Source organism: Ipomoea triloba, chromosome 5, assembly GCF_003576645.1.
Source record: "Ipomoea triloba cultivar NCNSP0323 chromosome 5, ASM357664v1".
Taxonomy (NCBI): domain Eukaryota; kingdom Viridiplantae; phylum Streptophyta; class Magnoliopsida; order Solanales; family Convolvulaceae; genus Ipomoea; species Ipomoea triloba.
Window position 1 is genome coordinate 6,117,625 of NC_044920.1, and position 17,201 is coordinate 6,134,825.

The 17,201-nt window shown below is 33.8% G+C and overlaps 1 protein-coding gene across 1 annotated transcript; it reads left to right on the forward strand.

Annotated features, from left to right (window-relative positions):
• The first annotated feature begins 4,562 nt into the window (after nt 1-4,562).
• On the forward strand, nt 4,563-8,546 carry LOC116020159. The gene is made up of 4 exons (XM_031260641.1): nt 4,563-5,300; nt 5,421-6,310; nt 6,356-7,743; nt 7,834-8,546. Exons 1-4 carry the CDS (start codon nt 4,563-4,565, stop codon nt 8,544-8,546), a joined length of 3,729 nt encoding a protein of 1,242 aa, XP_031116501.1.
• Nucleotides 8,547-17,201: the final 8,655 nt, after the last annotated feature.

Consider the following 17,201-nt stretch of genomic DNA (forward strand, 5'->3'; position numbering starts at 1 on the left):
AATACTAATAGATGTCTAAAAACCATTTAGTTTTATTTCTAAATATTTTCCAACCCATAAATGTAGTGCAATCAAAACATCTCTAGATCATCATTTAAATAATAGGTTCACAATAGACTTTGTCGTTCAATATTTGTAGATCAATGATGTGTTTTTAACTAATTTATTGAAAGTTTATTTCTTTTAGTTCAATTATCTCTTATTCTTCTTCATTTTAAATTGATAAATCTCGAGATTATGCATCATTATTAAATATGTGAATTTCAATTAACTTATTAAAATTATATTTAAATGTAAGACATTTACCCAATAACATTATATTTTTTTTCAAACTCCGCAGATGTAAGTTAGTTCAATTAGTTCATTTTTATGTTAGCTTTTATTCAGTTATGTTATTAACGTAAATTATTTTTTTGGGCTCATAATATTTAAATAATAACTATTATTTTAGATTTGTAAATTTTTATAATTTATGGTATTGTATAAAATTTGTGTACATCATTTGTATTACAAAACTATACAATAATACTTATATTTGTTATTAGTAGAATGCTACAATCATAATAATGATATATTTTAGTTTTCACATTTTTAAACTTTGAAAACCAACATCATTTATGTAGGAAAAAATTTATATATAGTAATAATAATATTGTAGTTATTTTTAAAAGTTAGATAAAGTAACAAATTGACATGCAACAATGTTTTTTGGGTGAACTTTTGACATGCAACAACGATTCAATATGTACATATGTATTATAGTTATTATTTTCTCTTTTTAGCAATATATATATATGAGTCAAATTAATTTATTTTAATTTTAACAATTTTAATTAAAATTCAAAAAGTAAAACAAATGAAATTAAAAATATATATAATACAAAAATACTAAATTAAATAAAAGATTTCAATTTTATCTTATTAGAATAAATTAAATTTGACATATCTATTTTGATTTAGAATTTTTTTTATTTTAATCTAATATATATTCTTCTTTTTTATAAATTCTATTACCATTAAATTACCATATTATTCTAATAAGATAAAATTGAAATCTTCGATTCAATTTAGTATTTTTTATTATAGATATTTTTAATTTAATTTGTTTTATTTTTTAATTTTAATTAAAAATTGTTAAAATTAAAATAATAATTTGATTCGAATATATATATATATATAGACACACACATACACACACGCATTACTTTAACTGAAATAATTGTTTAAAATATTTCTATGCACATATTGAGAAACTTTGTTACAAAGTAAAAAATAAAATATATCAAGTACAATCTCATTGCTATTTGGTATATTTTTTCTTCATATATATATATATATATATATATATATATATATATATATATATATATATATATATATCAACATAATTATGGAAAATAGAATTACAAATAACAATGAGATTTATTTTTGTTTTATTTTGCACCAAAGCTTACTTTTATGCGCATGAAAAGTTTGAAAAAGAATTATTTCAATTGTCGTAGGTAATTAGGTTGATTTAATATAATTTTATGTTAATTTAATACATTAAAATAAAAATATAAATATAGGTTTTATTTAGAAATTTTTAATTAGAACTTTTTAATGATATATTTCTTTTTATATATATTCATTTTATTTGTATATAAAAAAAACTGAACTTAAATTGAAAAAGAATATATTGAGTATTAGTTTAGTGTACTTTAAAAGTAGACCATGAATCATGTTATAATAAATATTTAGGAAATCATTACTATAAATTAAATTAACATATATAACATTTTTGTTATTATTTAATTAGGTAAAAAATGATAGAAGTATTTTCTTAAGATGGACAGAAAAATGACACTTTTGTTTTAATGTATATATAGATTATTATGTAAGTCTATGTTAATTTTAATTATATATTGCAATAGTATTGTAAAAAATCAATCTACAACATTACTTTAAAAATAAACCAATATTATATTGAAAATGAATATAATATAGTGATTTAATATAATTGTATGTTAATTTAATACATTAAAATAAAAATATCAATATAGGTGTTATTTAAAAATTTTTAATTAGAACTTTCTAATGATATATTTTTTAGATATTAATTTTGTTTGTATATACAAAAACTGAACTTAAGTTCAAAAAGAATATAGGAAATATTAGTTTAGAGTACCTTAAAAATAAACCATGATTCATGGTATAATAAATATTTTAGGTAGTCATTACTATAAATTAAATTAAAATATATTGCATTTTTGTAATTATTTAATTAGGTAAAAAATGATGATAATTTCAAAACAGAAGTATTTTTTTCAAGATGGGCAGGAAAACAACACTTCTATTCTAATATATATATATATATATATATATATATAGTAATTTATTTTTGGAATACTATAATATACATCATATAGTAATTTGATTGTTGGAATTTTTTTTAATATTATCATGAGAAGAATTTAATTACGTACATTAACATAATATAATAACATTTTTTGGAATACTATAATATACATCATATAGTAATTTGATTGTTGGAATTTTCTTTTTAAATATTATCATGAGAGGAATTTAATTACGCACATTAACATAATATAGTAGTATTTTTTTAATACTATAATATATATCATATAGTAATTTGATTGTTGGAATTTTTATTTTTTTTTTGAATATTATCATGAGAGGAATTTAATTATGTACATTAACATAATATAGTAATATTTTTTAAAATACTATAATATACATCATATAGTAATTTGATTGTTAAAATTTTTATTTTTTTTTAATATTATCATGAGAGAAATTTAATTACGTACATTAACATAATATAGTAATATTTTTTTTGAATCTACTATACTAATAAGAGCCAAAGAGAGTTAGGCCTAAAATGGGTAGAAAAAATGGCGGTCAAATTATTTAATCAAATGGATGGTTCAGATGAATTATTTAATCAAATAGATGGTTAAGATAATTCAGATTAATATTATTAATAGAGATTACCTAATTTAACCTTACTTTTATGATTATCCGTTAAGTTTTCCGTTAAATATTCTCTTCTCCGTTAATATTCCGTTAACTTTTAACTTACCCATTAATTTCTATAAGAAAGGTCTTAGGTTCGAACTTCATCTCAATCAAATTTGACATAACTAAGTTTCTCACTCTATTTTACTCTTATTAAATTAAAGTGGTTATATTTCTTTATGTGTCTACAACACATTTATTTGAAAAAATTATTCATTATCAAAAAATTAAATTAAATAAGAGAAATACAATTCCTGAGTCCTTGAGTTCAGAACGGGAACAGTTCTCTCTCTAGCAAGTCTAGGGTTTTTGTCTTCCTCCCTTGTTTCAACTAGGGTTTGCTATCTTTCTCGCTTCTTCCTCCGACAATTCGAGTCGGTTTTCTGTTTTTGATTTGCTTTTTCGAAGCTGCTTCGACGTTCGCTCCTCTGCATGGCGACACGGCAGGTTGGCGAAGATGTTGCAGGTTTATCACAACGATGGGCTGACATGGTTCTTGAGGATGAAGCCCTAGAGTTCGAGCCGTTTGGGGACAATATAGGCGAGGTTGACGCAGATGCGACATGGGTCGTTGTTGGGCGTTTCTTGACGAACAAGCTTGTGAAGGTGGAATACATGCGTCAAGTCATGGCGTCGGTTTGGCGCCCGGTTAAGGGTGTTCAGATTTCGGAAGTCCAGCCAAACTTGTTTATGTTCGTGTTCTTCTACAGATCTGACATGGAGTACGTTCTCGACGAGGGACCTTGGTCCTTTGAGAACAATACGCTGGTTTGCAGACAAGTTTGTGATGGTATGTTACCCGGAGATGTTGTTCTTAATTCTATTGATATGTGGGTGCAAGTCCACGACCTTCCGGTTGGGTACACTTCGGATATTGTCTTGGAGCAGGTGGGCAATTTTCTGGGTTCTTTCATCCAGTGCGATGATAGGTTCGTGGGAGCACCATGGTGGACCTTCTACAGGATCCGTGTGTCTATTCCGCTCGATCGGCCAATCAAAAGACGCATGAAACTTATTAAGCGAGATAAATCATGGTGTTGGGTGTCGTTCAAGTATGAGAGGCTCCACACCTATTGCTTTTTCTGTGGCATGCTCGGGCACTCATATAAGTTCTGTTTGGGTGCACGAGAGTCGCCATTGAAAGTTGATCAGTATCCGTTCGGGGCCGAGGTACGAGCAGGAGCGAGTCGGCGGGGCCCAAGAGCTATCGGTGATCCCTGGTTAGTGCCGATCACGGGCCCTCCATCGGCTGATAATGCGTCTGATGTTAATCCGGTGCCGAACCAGGTTGGTGCTGCGTTGAGTATTGTGGGGATGCAGCGAGAGACCGAGAAGGGAGTTGTGGCGGTTGCAAAACGCCGTCGAGAAACTTCTAGCCTAGGCGGTAGACGATCGGGTGGCAGCAGCGGTGGTGATGTGAACATGACTGACGTGTCAAAAAACTTGCTCAAGGCGGGTACTGGTTCCCAGTCCCGCCCATCATCATGAGTGTTATCAGTTGGAACTGTCGTGGCTTGGGCAATCCACGCACAGTTCGAGAAGCTATGGACTTAGTGTCCTCTAAGAAGCCCGACTTTCTGTTTCTCATGGAAACTAAGGTTGCCCGGGTTCATGCTGAACGCTTAAGGGTAAAGCTTGGTTTCGATGGCCTTTTCTATGTTGACAGTGTTGGTTTAAGTGGCGGTTTGGCGTTATTCTGGAGGAGAAATTGCACGGCTAGGTTGCTTTGTTACTCAAGATGCCATATTGATGTGGAAGTGAGCGTTGATAGTTCTGCTTGTTGGAGGATGACGTGTTTTTATGGCTACCCTGAGCGTAGTAGAAGGGCAGCTTCGTGGGACTTTCTCCGGTCCTTAGCAGGCTCCTCGGACTTGCCCTGGGTCATTCTCGGGGATTTCAATGATCTTTTATTCCAACACGAGAAGAGAGGTGGTAACCCACATCCGGATGCTCTCCTTCGCGGTTTTGGGGAGGCTTTGGATGATTGTGGGTTGACTCAACTCCCTCTGCGGGGTTATCAGTTTACCTGGGAGAGAGGCAAGGGTACTACTGATTGGTTGGAGGAGAGACTGGATAAGGTTTTAGCTGATGATAGGTGGAGATGCCTGCAGGAGGGAGCTATTGTGGAGAATATTTTGACCCGCTCTTCTGATCATTCCGCTTTGTTTCTGAGACTATCTGACAATGCGGTGAGGCAGGGGGGCTTGCGAAGGGCTTTCAAGTTTGAGATGGCTTGGCTGCTTGACGAGGGGTGCAGAGGTGTGGTGGAGCATGCTTGGCAGGCTGGTAGGGGTGGTGGACTATTGAATTGCCTACATCTATGTGGTGAGAATCTCCAGAGGTGGGGTGGTGACCGGTTCCACAACTTTGGTAAACAGTTGAAAACCCTGCGTAAAACTTAGTTAAGGCTAAGGGGTCGTCGTGATCCGGAATCCCTAGCTGAGTTTCAGCGTTTGGAAAACCAGTTGACACGCCTAGAAGCCCAGGAGGACACCTTTTGGAGGCAGCGGGCCAAGCAACACTGGTTGAAGGGAGCTGATGCGAATACACGATTCTATCACAGGTATGCTTCTGCTCGTAAAAAGAAAAACTCTCTGTCTAGATTAAAAAATGATGCGGGTGTGTGGGTTGAGGGAGAGGCTTTGGAGCCTGTTGTGTTGAGTTATTTCAATCATATTTTCCACTCTACGGGATCAGCTCTGGAGGAGCCGTTTTTCAGTAATATTGCTCCCCGGGTTTCTCAGGCTGATAATGATACTTTACTACGCCCTTTTGAGATCTCTGAGGTGAAAGAGACCCTGTTTTCAATGTTCCCAGATAAGGCCCCGGGGCCTGATGGGATGAACCCGGGGTTTTACCAACATTATTGGGATGTGGTGGGTGGAGATGTGACTGAGTTTGTGATAAATTGCTTGCAATCATGTTCATTCCCAGAGGGTCTTAATGCAACGAATGTTGTCCTTATACCAAAGAAAAAAGTGCCTGAGAGTGTGGCTGATTTGCGACCTATTGCTTTATGCAATGTGGTGTATAAGATAATGGCAAAAGTCTTGGCAAACAGGTTGAAGCCTTTGTTAGACAATCTCATATCTGAATCCCAGAGTGCTTTCATCCCAAATAGGCTCATTACTGATAACATCCTGATCGCTGCAGAGATAGGGCATTATCTTAATAGAAAACAAGGTGGTTTAGCTGGTTGGGGAGCTCTAAAGTTGGATATGGCAAAAGCTTATGATCGAATGGAGTGGCACTATTTACGCAGAATGATGGAGGCTTTGGGGTTTGCTCCCAGGTGAATTGATTTAATTATGCTTTGTGTCTCCACAGTGTCTTATAGCTTTGTGATTAATGGGGTCCCAACTGGTAATATTATTCCATCTCATGGGTTGCGTCAGGGAGACCCTCTCTCCCCATATTTGTTTATTATTTGTGCAGAAGGACTCTCTTTACTGCTACAAAAGGCTCAGGTGGAGGGCTCTATCAAGGGCTGTAGAGTGGCTAGGGGAGCTCCGCCGGTTTCTCATTTGTTCTTTGCAGATGACAGCCTCCTATTTTTTCGAGCCAATGCCCAAGAAGCAGGAGCGGTAAAGCACTGCCTGGACTTGTACGAAAGTATGTCTGGTCAGGCAGTCAACTATCACAAATCTAGTGTCTGCTTTAGCAGGAATACACAAGAGATGCATAGAGTTGAGGTGGCAGCAGTATTAGGGATTACTCAGGCCCCAAATTTTGGCAAATACTTGGGTTTACCCGCTTTTGTGGGGAGAAACCGGAGGGCAGCTCTCTCATATATTGAAGACAAGATTAAACAGCGAATAGGTTCATGGAATAAGAAGCTTCTCTCGCAAGCAGGGAAGGAGATTCTGTTGAAAAGTGTAGCTCAAGCAATGCCGACTTTCTCAATGAGTGTCTTTTTGCTCCCCGAGTCGGTATGCCTATCAATTGAGAGAACTATGAATCGTTTTTGGTGGGGCTCAGGGACTGAGAGAAGAATTCATTGGAAAGCATGGGATCGTTTGTGTATACCCAAGAAGTTTGGAGGTTTAGGTTTTAAGGACCTACGTGTTTTCAACTTAGCTATGCTAGGGAAACAGGCATGGCGTTTTCTCACTATGCCAAATTCATTGGTTGCTAGGATCTATAAAGCAAGATATTACCCCAAGACCTCCTTTATTGATGCTGCTGTAGGTAATTGCCCAAGCTTCTGCTGGCGCAGCATCATGGCTGCTCATAACTTAATTTGCAGTGGTGCTAGGCGCAGAATTGGGGATGGCAAATCAACTTTAATTTGGGGTCATTCTTGGCTGCCTGACGACCCATCCCCAATGGTTCACACTACTATGCCAGCAAATCTCAATGGAACATATGTGTCTGGTTTAATTGATGAAGAGAGTGGCACTTGGGACATCTCTATTTTAAATGATATATTCACCCCGGAGGATGTTTTGCGTATTAGCAGGGTACCGGTATCTTCAGGATATGAGGATATTTGGTTCTGGCATGGCGACCCAAAGGGATGTTACACTGTGAAAAGTGGTTATAAATTAGTCATGGGTGAATTCAGTAATATGGAGGGTGACTTTGATGATTGGACTGCCCTATGGAAATTAAAAGTGCCCCCCAAATGGAAGACCTTCCTGTGGAGAGCTCTTAGTGATACTCTTCCTGTCACTACTAGTTTACTTATAAGGAGGGTAGATGTAGACCCAGCATGTCCAAAGTGTGGTGATAGTCATGAGAGTGTCTTTCATGCATTAATTTCGTGTGCTTACTCCTAATTAGTATGGCATGAATTTGACTTACCTAATGTACCAGCTAGTGGAGGCTCGTTTAGTGTGTGGCTCTCATCTTTGTTTATGAACTTTTCTGAAGGAGATATTCGCCTGGCGGTAGCAGCACTCTACTACACTTGGCGTGCTCGCAACTCAGCCGTATGGGATGGCCTTCTTCCATTGCCGAGAAGGGTCACACAATCAGCAAAGGTTGCACTTCAGGCTTGGACGGCGGTACATCACAACCATGCAGCAACTGCCGTCCATACGAGCGCACATGCAGATCCAGAACAGCACCAGATCACGACACCAAAATGCTTTTTCGACGCAAGTTTCATGCCGAATACGCTGAGGTCGTCGTTCGGTGCAGTCCTACTCTCACCAAATGGGGTATTCATGGCGGCCTGCGCAGGACCTCTACCGGACTGCCTATCACCATTAATGGCAGAAGTAGAAGCCTGCAAAATGGCTCTTACGTGGCTAAGCGAGAAAGGCTTGGAATCGGTGGCGTTGCTTACGGATTGCTCACAGTTACGCTCTCAGCTCTCACAGGACTGCCCTAATCGTTCATATACGGGCCTTACCATACAAACGTGCAAGGCTTTGAGAGCCTCTTTTCATAGCTGTGTGGTTACTTTAGTTCCTAGATTGAATAATGTTATTGCTCATACTCTAGCCAAATCGGTTGTTTCGCAGACTAGCATTCTGTACTGGGACTCTGTCCCACCAAACTCTATTTTTGCTCTTCTACATTAATCAAATTGATGGTTTGGTTTTCAAAAAAATTAAATAAGAGAAATAATTTCATTAGTTATATTGTCTTTATTTTCTCTCATGCAAAGATTCTTTACATTCAAAGTTATCAATTGATATTCATTACATTGTCCATTATCTTATTTTTACAATATCTTGTAATTAAATATCAAAGTTATAGTACAAAATAATGTTATATATTTATTTACCAAGTATTTTATTAATACTATGAAAAAAAATTTTAAAATAATTTGAAGCTAATTATATTAACTACTTAGGGATTGGTTGACAAAGAGAGTACTCAAATAACTCAACAAATTGAAGCGGAATCACTCTATTTTACTCTTATTGAATTAAATAAATTAGTAGTTACACCAAAAAATGATACATATGTATTTCTTTAATACCATGAAAAAAATAAAAAAGAATAGTTTGAAACCAATCATATTAAGTACTTGGGAGATTTGTTGACAATGAAAGTACTCAAATAACCAATTACCCAGCAAATTGAAGCGAGAAACTACCTNTAGTCATGAGAGTGTCTTTCATGCATTAATTTCGTGTGCTTACTCCTAATTAGTATGGCATGAATTTGACTTACCTAATGTACCAGCTAGTGGAGGCTCGTTTAGTGTGTGGCTCTCATCTTTGTTTATGAACTTTTCTGAAGGAGATATTCGCCTGGCGGTAGCAGCACTCTACTACACTTGGCGTGCTCGCAACTCAGCCGTATGGGATGGCCTTCTTCCATTGCCGAGAAGGGTCACACAATCAGCAAAGGTTGCACTTCAGGCTTGGACGGCGGTACATCACAACCATGCAGCAACTGCCGTCCATACGAGCGCACATGCAGATCCAGAACAGCACCAGATCACGACACCAAAATGCTTTTTCGACGCAAGTTTCATGCCGAATACGCTGAGGTCGTCGTTCGGTGCAGTCCTACTCTCACCAAATGGGGTATTCATGGCGGCCTGCGCAGGACCTCTACCGGACTGCCTATCACCATTAATGGCAGAAGTAGAAGCCTGCAAAATGGCTCTTACGTGGCTAAGCGAGAAAGGCTTGGAATCGGTGGCGTTGCTTACGGATTGCTCACAGTTACGCTCTCAGCTCTCACAGGACTGCCCTAATCGTTCATATACGGGCCTTACCATACAAACGTGCAAGGCTTTGAGAGCCTCTTTTCATAGCTGTGTGGTTACTTTAGTTCCTAGATTGAATAATGTTATTGCTCATACTCTAGCCAAATCGGTTGTTTCGCAGACTAGCATTCTGTACTGGGACTCTGTCCCACCAAACTCTATTTTTGCTCTTCTACATTAATCAAATTGATGGTTTGGTTTTCAAAAAAATTAAATAAGAGAAATAATTTCATTAGTTATATTGTCTTTATTTTCTCTCATGCAAAGATTCTTTACATTCAAAGTTATCAATTGATATTCATTACATTGTCCATTATCTTATTTTTACAATATCTTGTAATTAAATATCAAAGTTATAGTACAAAATAATGTTATATATTTATTTACCAAGTATTTTATTAATACTATGAAAAAAAATTTTAAAATAATTTGAAGCTAATTATATTAACTACTTAGGGATTGGTTGACAAAGAGAGTACTCAAATAACTCAACAAATTGAAGCGGAATCACTCTATTTTACTCTTATTGAATTAAATAAATTAGTAGTTACACCAAAAAATGATACATATGTATTTCTTTAATACCATGAAAAAAATAAAAAAGAATAGTTTGAAACCAATCATATTAAGTACTTGGGAGATTTGTTGACAATGAAAGTACTCAAATAACCAATTACCCAGGATTTGTTGACAATGAAAGTACTCAAATAACCAATTACCCAGCAAATGTTGACAATGAAAGTACTCAAATAACCAATTACCCAGCAAATTGAGACAATGAAAGTACTCAAATAACCAATTACCCAGCAAATTGAAGCGAGAAACTACCTTTTAATATCTTTGGAATACATAATATTTTAAATTTTCAAAATTTTATTAACTTATTTAATCTTTTTTCTTAAATTAGGGATTTCTTTATCCACAATAACTCATTCAACAAGGTTGAACCAAATGAACCCCAAGCAGAACACCTAAAGGAAAGTCCATAGCTCTTATATCATAATCTCATTGCATGACGTTGTCATCTATGCTACCAACAATAACCGAATTGCAAATAACACACTACCAACAAAAAGGAAGAGAACAAATAGTAAAGATGAAGACAATGACAATGTAACTCAAAAGAGAATTAAGAACACTTAGAAAAATTCAAATTAAAAGTAGTATTTATTTAGACTATCATTTTTAGACCAAATATTTAGACTATCGATTTTACAAGGTTGCAAACATTTATTTTAGTAATAATTATAATAAATTTTCTATATTATCTTGGATTCATATACTTTGAGTTAGATATTTAAATAAAAAAATTCGACATTCAATTACCCATGTATAAACTTCTCCTATATAATCTTGCATTGATATACTTTCAAATATTTATTTAAATATAAAAATTGGGCATTAACCCATTCGTGCAATGCGCGTATAAAACTAGTACTATAATATACATCATATAGTAATTTGATTGTTGGAATTTTTTTTTTGGAATATTATCATGAGAGGAATTTAATTACGTACATTAACATAATATAGTAATTTTTTTTGAATACTATAATATACATCATATAGTAATTTGATTGTTTACGAATATAAAATAAAAAAAAATACGCAAGATTAAAATATTTTGAACCATAATTGAATTGCATGGTATATTATCATGAGAGGAATTTAATTACGTACATTAACATAATATAGTAATATTTTTTTTAATACAGTAATATACATCATATAGTAATTTGATTGTTGAAATTTTTTTTTTTGAATATTCTCATGAGAGAAATTTAATTACGTACATTAACATAATATAGTAATATTTTTTTGAATACTATAATATACATCATATAGTAATCTATATATATATATTAAAAATACGCAAGGTTAAACTATTTTGTTTAAGGAATCCATACATGAATGAAATTGAATAAAATATTTCATTAATTTGCGTGTATAATAAGGAACGGAATCATATTTTGAATATTTTGTCAATTTTAGCCATAAATAAGGAATGATAAAGAAGGCTAGAATTTCTGATAAGGAATTATTATATAATATTATGTTGACCGATTTCAAATTTTTTGGACTAAAATGAGCGGGAAAGCTAGCACTTCTGTTTTAATATATATATAGATTGTGTTGAACTGATACTGTAGTCGTTTCATCCGTCTGGAACTGCAGTTGTATTGAACTGATATTGCAGTTGTGTTGAAAGGGAATTGCAGTTGCGCGGAACGGAGGCCATTTCATCCGTCCGTTTTCATTAGTCAAAACGACGTCGTTTTGATGCGCGGTCCACAGTAAAATTTGCGCTTAAAGGAATATAGTCATAAATATTGTTGAATATGGACGAAAAGTAAAACACATCAAAAAATTTATAAAAAAATATTCATAACAATATATGAAACAAAATTAATTTCATAAAATAATTCAAATAGAAAGCACATTCCTTTAAAAAAAAAAAATAGAAAACACATTATAAATTACACATCTCATTATTAATTTAAAAAAACGTTATATATATATATATATATATATATATATATATATATATATATATATAAGGGCTATATATGTTCGGCGAATTTGAAGGCGATGTCGAGGCAGCGAAAGAGAGGGGAGACAAGTGAACTGGCACGAGAGAATACGTTGGGGTTGAGTGAACGAGATGAAGACAAAAGCGGGTGAAAGAGGTGACATCCGTGACTGAATCCTGGAGGTGAAAACCATTAAATAAAAAAAATGAAGAGACGAAAATGTCCTTGCCTAAAATAGAGATTCACCAGAAAAGTCATTAGAAGGACTTTGTCCAAAATATGATAGTTTGGGATGTTAAATGACAAAAACAATAGTGACTAAATTTGGAACTGTCACCAAAGACAAAGAGTCTCCACTAGAATTAACTCTATAAAAATATATTATTAAAAGCTCTAATTGCAATCTTTCAAATGACACATATATTGATATGTTTTTTTAAAAAAATTAACATACAGTTACGTTAGTTCGCTGCTATATGTTCATTTTCAATATAATACAAGTTCATTTTCAAAATGCGGTAGGTTTATTTTCACAATACTAATGCAAATGCAATAATATACTGAGGGACATCAAATATGTTTATTTAAGCGAACATTGTAGGTCCATTATATTTTCATAATACTACAAGTTCATTTGCAAGATACTACATGTTCATTTTCAAAATTATAAAATTATAATGCAACTACATTATAAATTTATAATGATGGAGATCAAATAGTCAAATAGATTTGTTGGCCTTGTACATTCTATTAAACTAGCTCGCCATAGTCTCCCGATATATCATTGTGCAATCTACACTGACTAACTACATTGCTTGATCTTTCACCTCTATCCATCAAACAAAATGTGTCTTGTCAAAGTCATTTGTTACAGGTCATCATAACATATACTAGTTGTAGGCTTGAGTATAAATAGATCATTTCTTGTGTATCTAAGGTATCTTCTACTTCATATAATCTTTATTAGTACTAGTACTACCAATATCAATTGATTGGAGAATTAGAGCGAACCCTGAAGTCGACCAATCGATCACTTTGTACTCATTTAGCAATATAAATTTCTCATTTCCTATCTCATAATGTAGTGTAACTCTAAACTCTATCCCTAGCCCAATTTATGATATCATTGGTTCTGGTTATGGGGATCCAAAGTAATCATCTTTGGTCCTAAACTGGTGAGTACTTTTCATGCAATGAACACACTCGAACTCCTTTTTCTTTTTTACTTAAGCACAAAATTACAAATAGTAGGATGAGTCACAATCGAGTCAATAGCAACACCGCCTCCCAACAAGTCAATGGAGGGTTGGGACACTTTTAGAAAACAACTTATATTATTAGTTAGATTGGCTAAGGGTCAAATAGGTCAGCTCATAGTGGAACTCTTAGTACAAGTGCTTGCAGTCAGGCAAGTGGTGGTGAACACCGATATGCCCCCAAATGTCTAGGTACTTGTGCTTATATTCACTACAAGAAAAATGCACTTAGACAATGGTTAAAAACCGTTGTCTTTGAAGTAAAATTTATGTTGTTGAAACCAATGTTGTTGTAAGTCCTTCACAAAGACAACGGTTTTATTTTAACCATTATCTATTGAGTGTTGTTGAAACCAGTGTTGTCGAAAGTCACGCACATAAACAATGGTTTTTAATCGTTGTCTTTTGTAGAAAGGACAACGATTAAAAATCATTGTCGATTGAGTGTTGTTAAAAGTTTCATGCACATAGACAACAAAACAACGGTTAAAAACCATTGTCTATTGAGTGTTGTTAAAAGTCACGCACATAGACAACAGTTTAAAAACCATTATCTATTGAGTGTTATTGAAACCAGTGTTGTTGAAAGTCACATACATAAACAACAGTTTTTAATCGTTGTGTTTTCTAGAAAAGACAACGGTTAAAAACTGTTGTCTATTCAGTGTTGTTGAAAGTCACAGGTATAGACAATAATTTTTAACCGTTGTCTTTTCTATAAAACAACGGTTAAAAACCGTTGTCTATTGTGTGTTGTTAAAACAAGCATTGTTGAAAGTCACGCCGATAGACAACAGTTTTTAACCGTTGTCTTTGGTATATAAGACAACGATTAAAAGCTGTTGACTATTGAGTGTTGTTGAAACCTGTATTGTTGAAAATTACATATCAAAGACAACGGTTAAAGACTATTATTCTCACATTCATATATAGACAACGGTTTTAAATCGTCGTTTTTAACCTATTTTGATTTTAAGTATAATAATATAATAAATAACAATTTATCCAAAACCATAAATACTCAATCATCAATTCATTAGTACAATCATCTTCAACAAATATGTAAAGTATTTCAAAATACACAAGAATTCATCATCTACTTCAAAATACAATGAACAATTCCAATCACAAAATCTAAATATTGTTCACAAAGTTCTAATCAAATGCATTCCTACTCTATATAACTTGATATACAATCTGCCCCTTCAGAACGCACTAGATCAATATTTGTTTTGTCATAAACAGCTTGTTGGAACTGGAACATGTCAAAAATATATGAATAGTAAATATACAAAAACTTCCCTATTATAGTACTTAGCATAACCACAATATGATTAATTTTATAAAATTAATTGAAATAATAAAAAAATGATAAAAATCTTACTGGTGCTTAAACAGAGTATTTATCATCAATGTCTGGCACATGCTCAATTAAAGTTCTCATGTAAGCCATGACATAGAAACCACATTGGTTACTATCCGGTTGACAAGGAACCTATACATGTTAAACAATATTTGTGCATTAACAATTTATCTAGATACATAGATATATAAACACTAAGGGGGTGTTTGGTTGGATGGAAAATGGAAAAGATTTTCCATGAAGGGGAGGAAAATGTGTTTTTCCATTGTTTGGTTGGATGGAAAATGTTTTCCATTGGAACTTGAGTTCCCAAAAGTGAAGGAAAACAAATTCTTAGTTAGAAGGTGGTATTTTGTTTTTCATGGGGTTTGGGAAGAAAGTATTGAGCAAGTAGACTATTTTACCCTCATCAATAATAATATAATATATTATCACTATTAATTGTTAAGGGCATATTGGTTTTTATATTCATATTTTCTTACCATTCCAAATCCAACCAGACAATGTAATTCATATTCCTAGTAATTTCTTTTTCCCCAACCAAACAATGGAATCTATTTTCCTGGTAATTTGTTTTCCATAGAATTTGAATTCTATTTCCTTCAAATATTTTCCAGCGAACCAAACGGGCCGTAAGGGTGCGTTTGGTTCGCACATGGGAATCGGAATCGAAATGGGTATCAAATACTTGGTAAGGGTAATGGGTTTTGGTGAAAGTATTTAGCATGTTTGGTAGTTGGATGGAATGAGATTGATTATTAATAGTTGGGGAAGAAATGAGGAAGGGAAATGAAAGCCTTATTTAATGAGGGTATAAGTTTTCTCATTAATGGGGTATTCAAAACGCATATTAGCATTCTCAAAACCTATCAACCAAACACTAGCAATCATTTTCATACCCATTCCTTATACCTAAACCCACAAACCAAACACACCCTTATATATACTTAGTTAAAAATCTTAAATTACCTTGACAATCAATTAAGGTTAGTGTTCATGCTAGCATATCTAGTAGTTCTTGTCAAATTTTTGTTTCTCCGCATCATTCAACACTCATTAATGCATATCAAAATAGTCAAACATCAAAAAGTAAACACAAAAATGTAGAGCAAGCATAACCAGTGTAAGATATGAGAAGGAAGAGGAGGTTAAAATAACAAAATGTGTGCAGGTAGCCTCTCAACTCTTGTGTACTTCCAAGTTCCAACCACGACGAGATGGTCTATGGGAGTGCAACAGGTTATTACACCAAGCTTAGTCTTTGAACAAAAGCACACATTTTGTCCTTACCATGCTATTCTTTTGGGTATTAGATCAGGATTACTTGTTTCCATGTCCAGAAAAATGAGAGTAGAATTACTGCATATTGCATTCACTTTCAAGCTAAAAAGTGTTTAATCAAATGACTTCAATTCCTCACAGGTTTGATCTAATTAAAGGATTTAAAGCTTCAGGTTATGAACGCTCCAATACTATAACTTAAAGCTGCTACCAACTGCAGGGAGCTTGTTTTCACTCTTACTCTAATGATGATTTAGCTATCTAAATGCTACTCATGTGGACGAGGACAAACTTGTCCTCTATCCAACCACAACCATGGGATATCGTTGTCCTCTAGACTGATTTCATCATGGTCTTCCTCATTCTACCACAATCAGAACTCACTAGAAAATTAAAAATAAGTTGGTGAAAAAGTGAAGAGTCATCGAAATTTTGGTTACCTCAAAGAGGATAATGATTTTTTTTTTTTAAAACAAAAATTTAAGTAAATATTAAGAGTAACTAAATTTCAAACTATGACTAATGACCTTGTGGTTAAGTGGCATGACTCATCACGCCTCGGTGGAGACGATATTAACTCTAATAAAAAAAATTCCACCTATGAAACTTATAAATGACCCTTTTGTTTTCTAAATATGATGGTTTACTTAAAAAAATTTATGACTTCAAATGTACTACAATATAATTGAAATTGTTTAAATAGATTGAGTTTTTATTTGATCCATCATTTTCGCATAGGTTAAGGGTTCAATCCTTAACCTTTAAGTACGGAGCAGTCTTAAATCTCTAGGTCAGTTGTCCCACCAATAGAGATGCCTACAATTCACCAAGAGAGGGAATTAGTCACTGTGTCTGACTGTGAAAATCCTGAACTACACTATTAAAAAAAAAAAAAAAAAAAAGCTTCTCTTCAAAAAAAAAAAAAAAGAAAGCTTAATTAATTAATATTAATATTTGATGAAGTACTGAAAGGTAGTTGATTGACAAGGACAGCTCTATGGGGCAGAAGAAAGGAAAGTGAGAAGTCGAGAGTGATAAACTGATAACAGGCAGCATGCAATGGTGAAAGTGACGCCACCCAT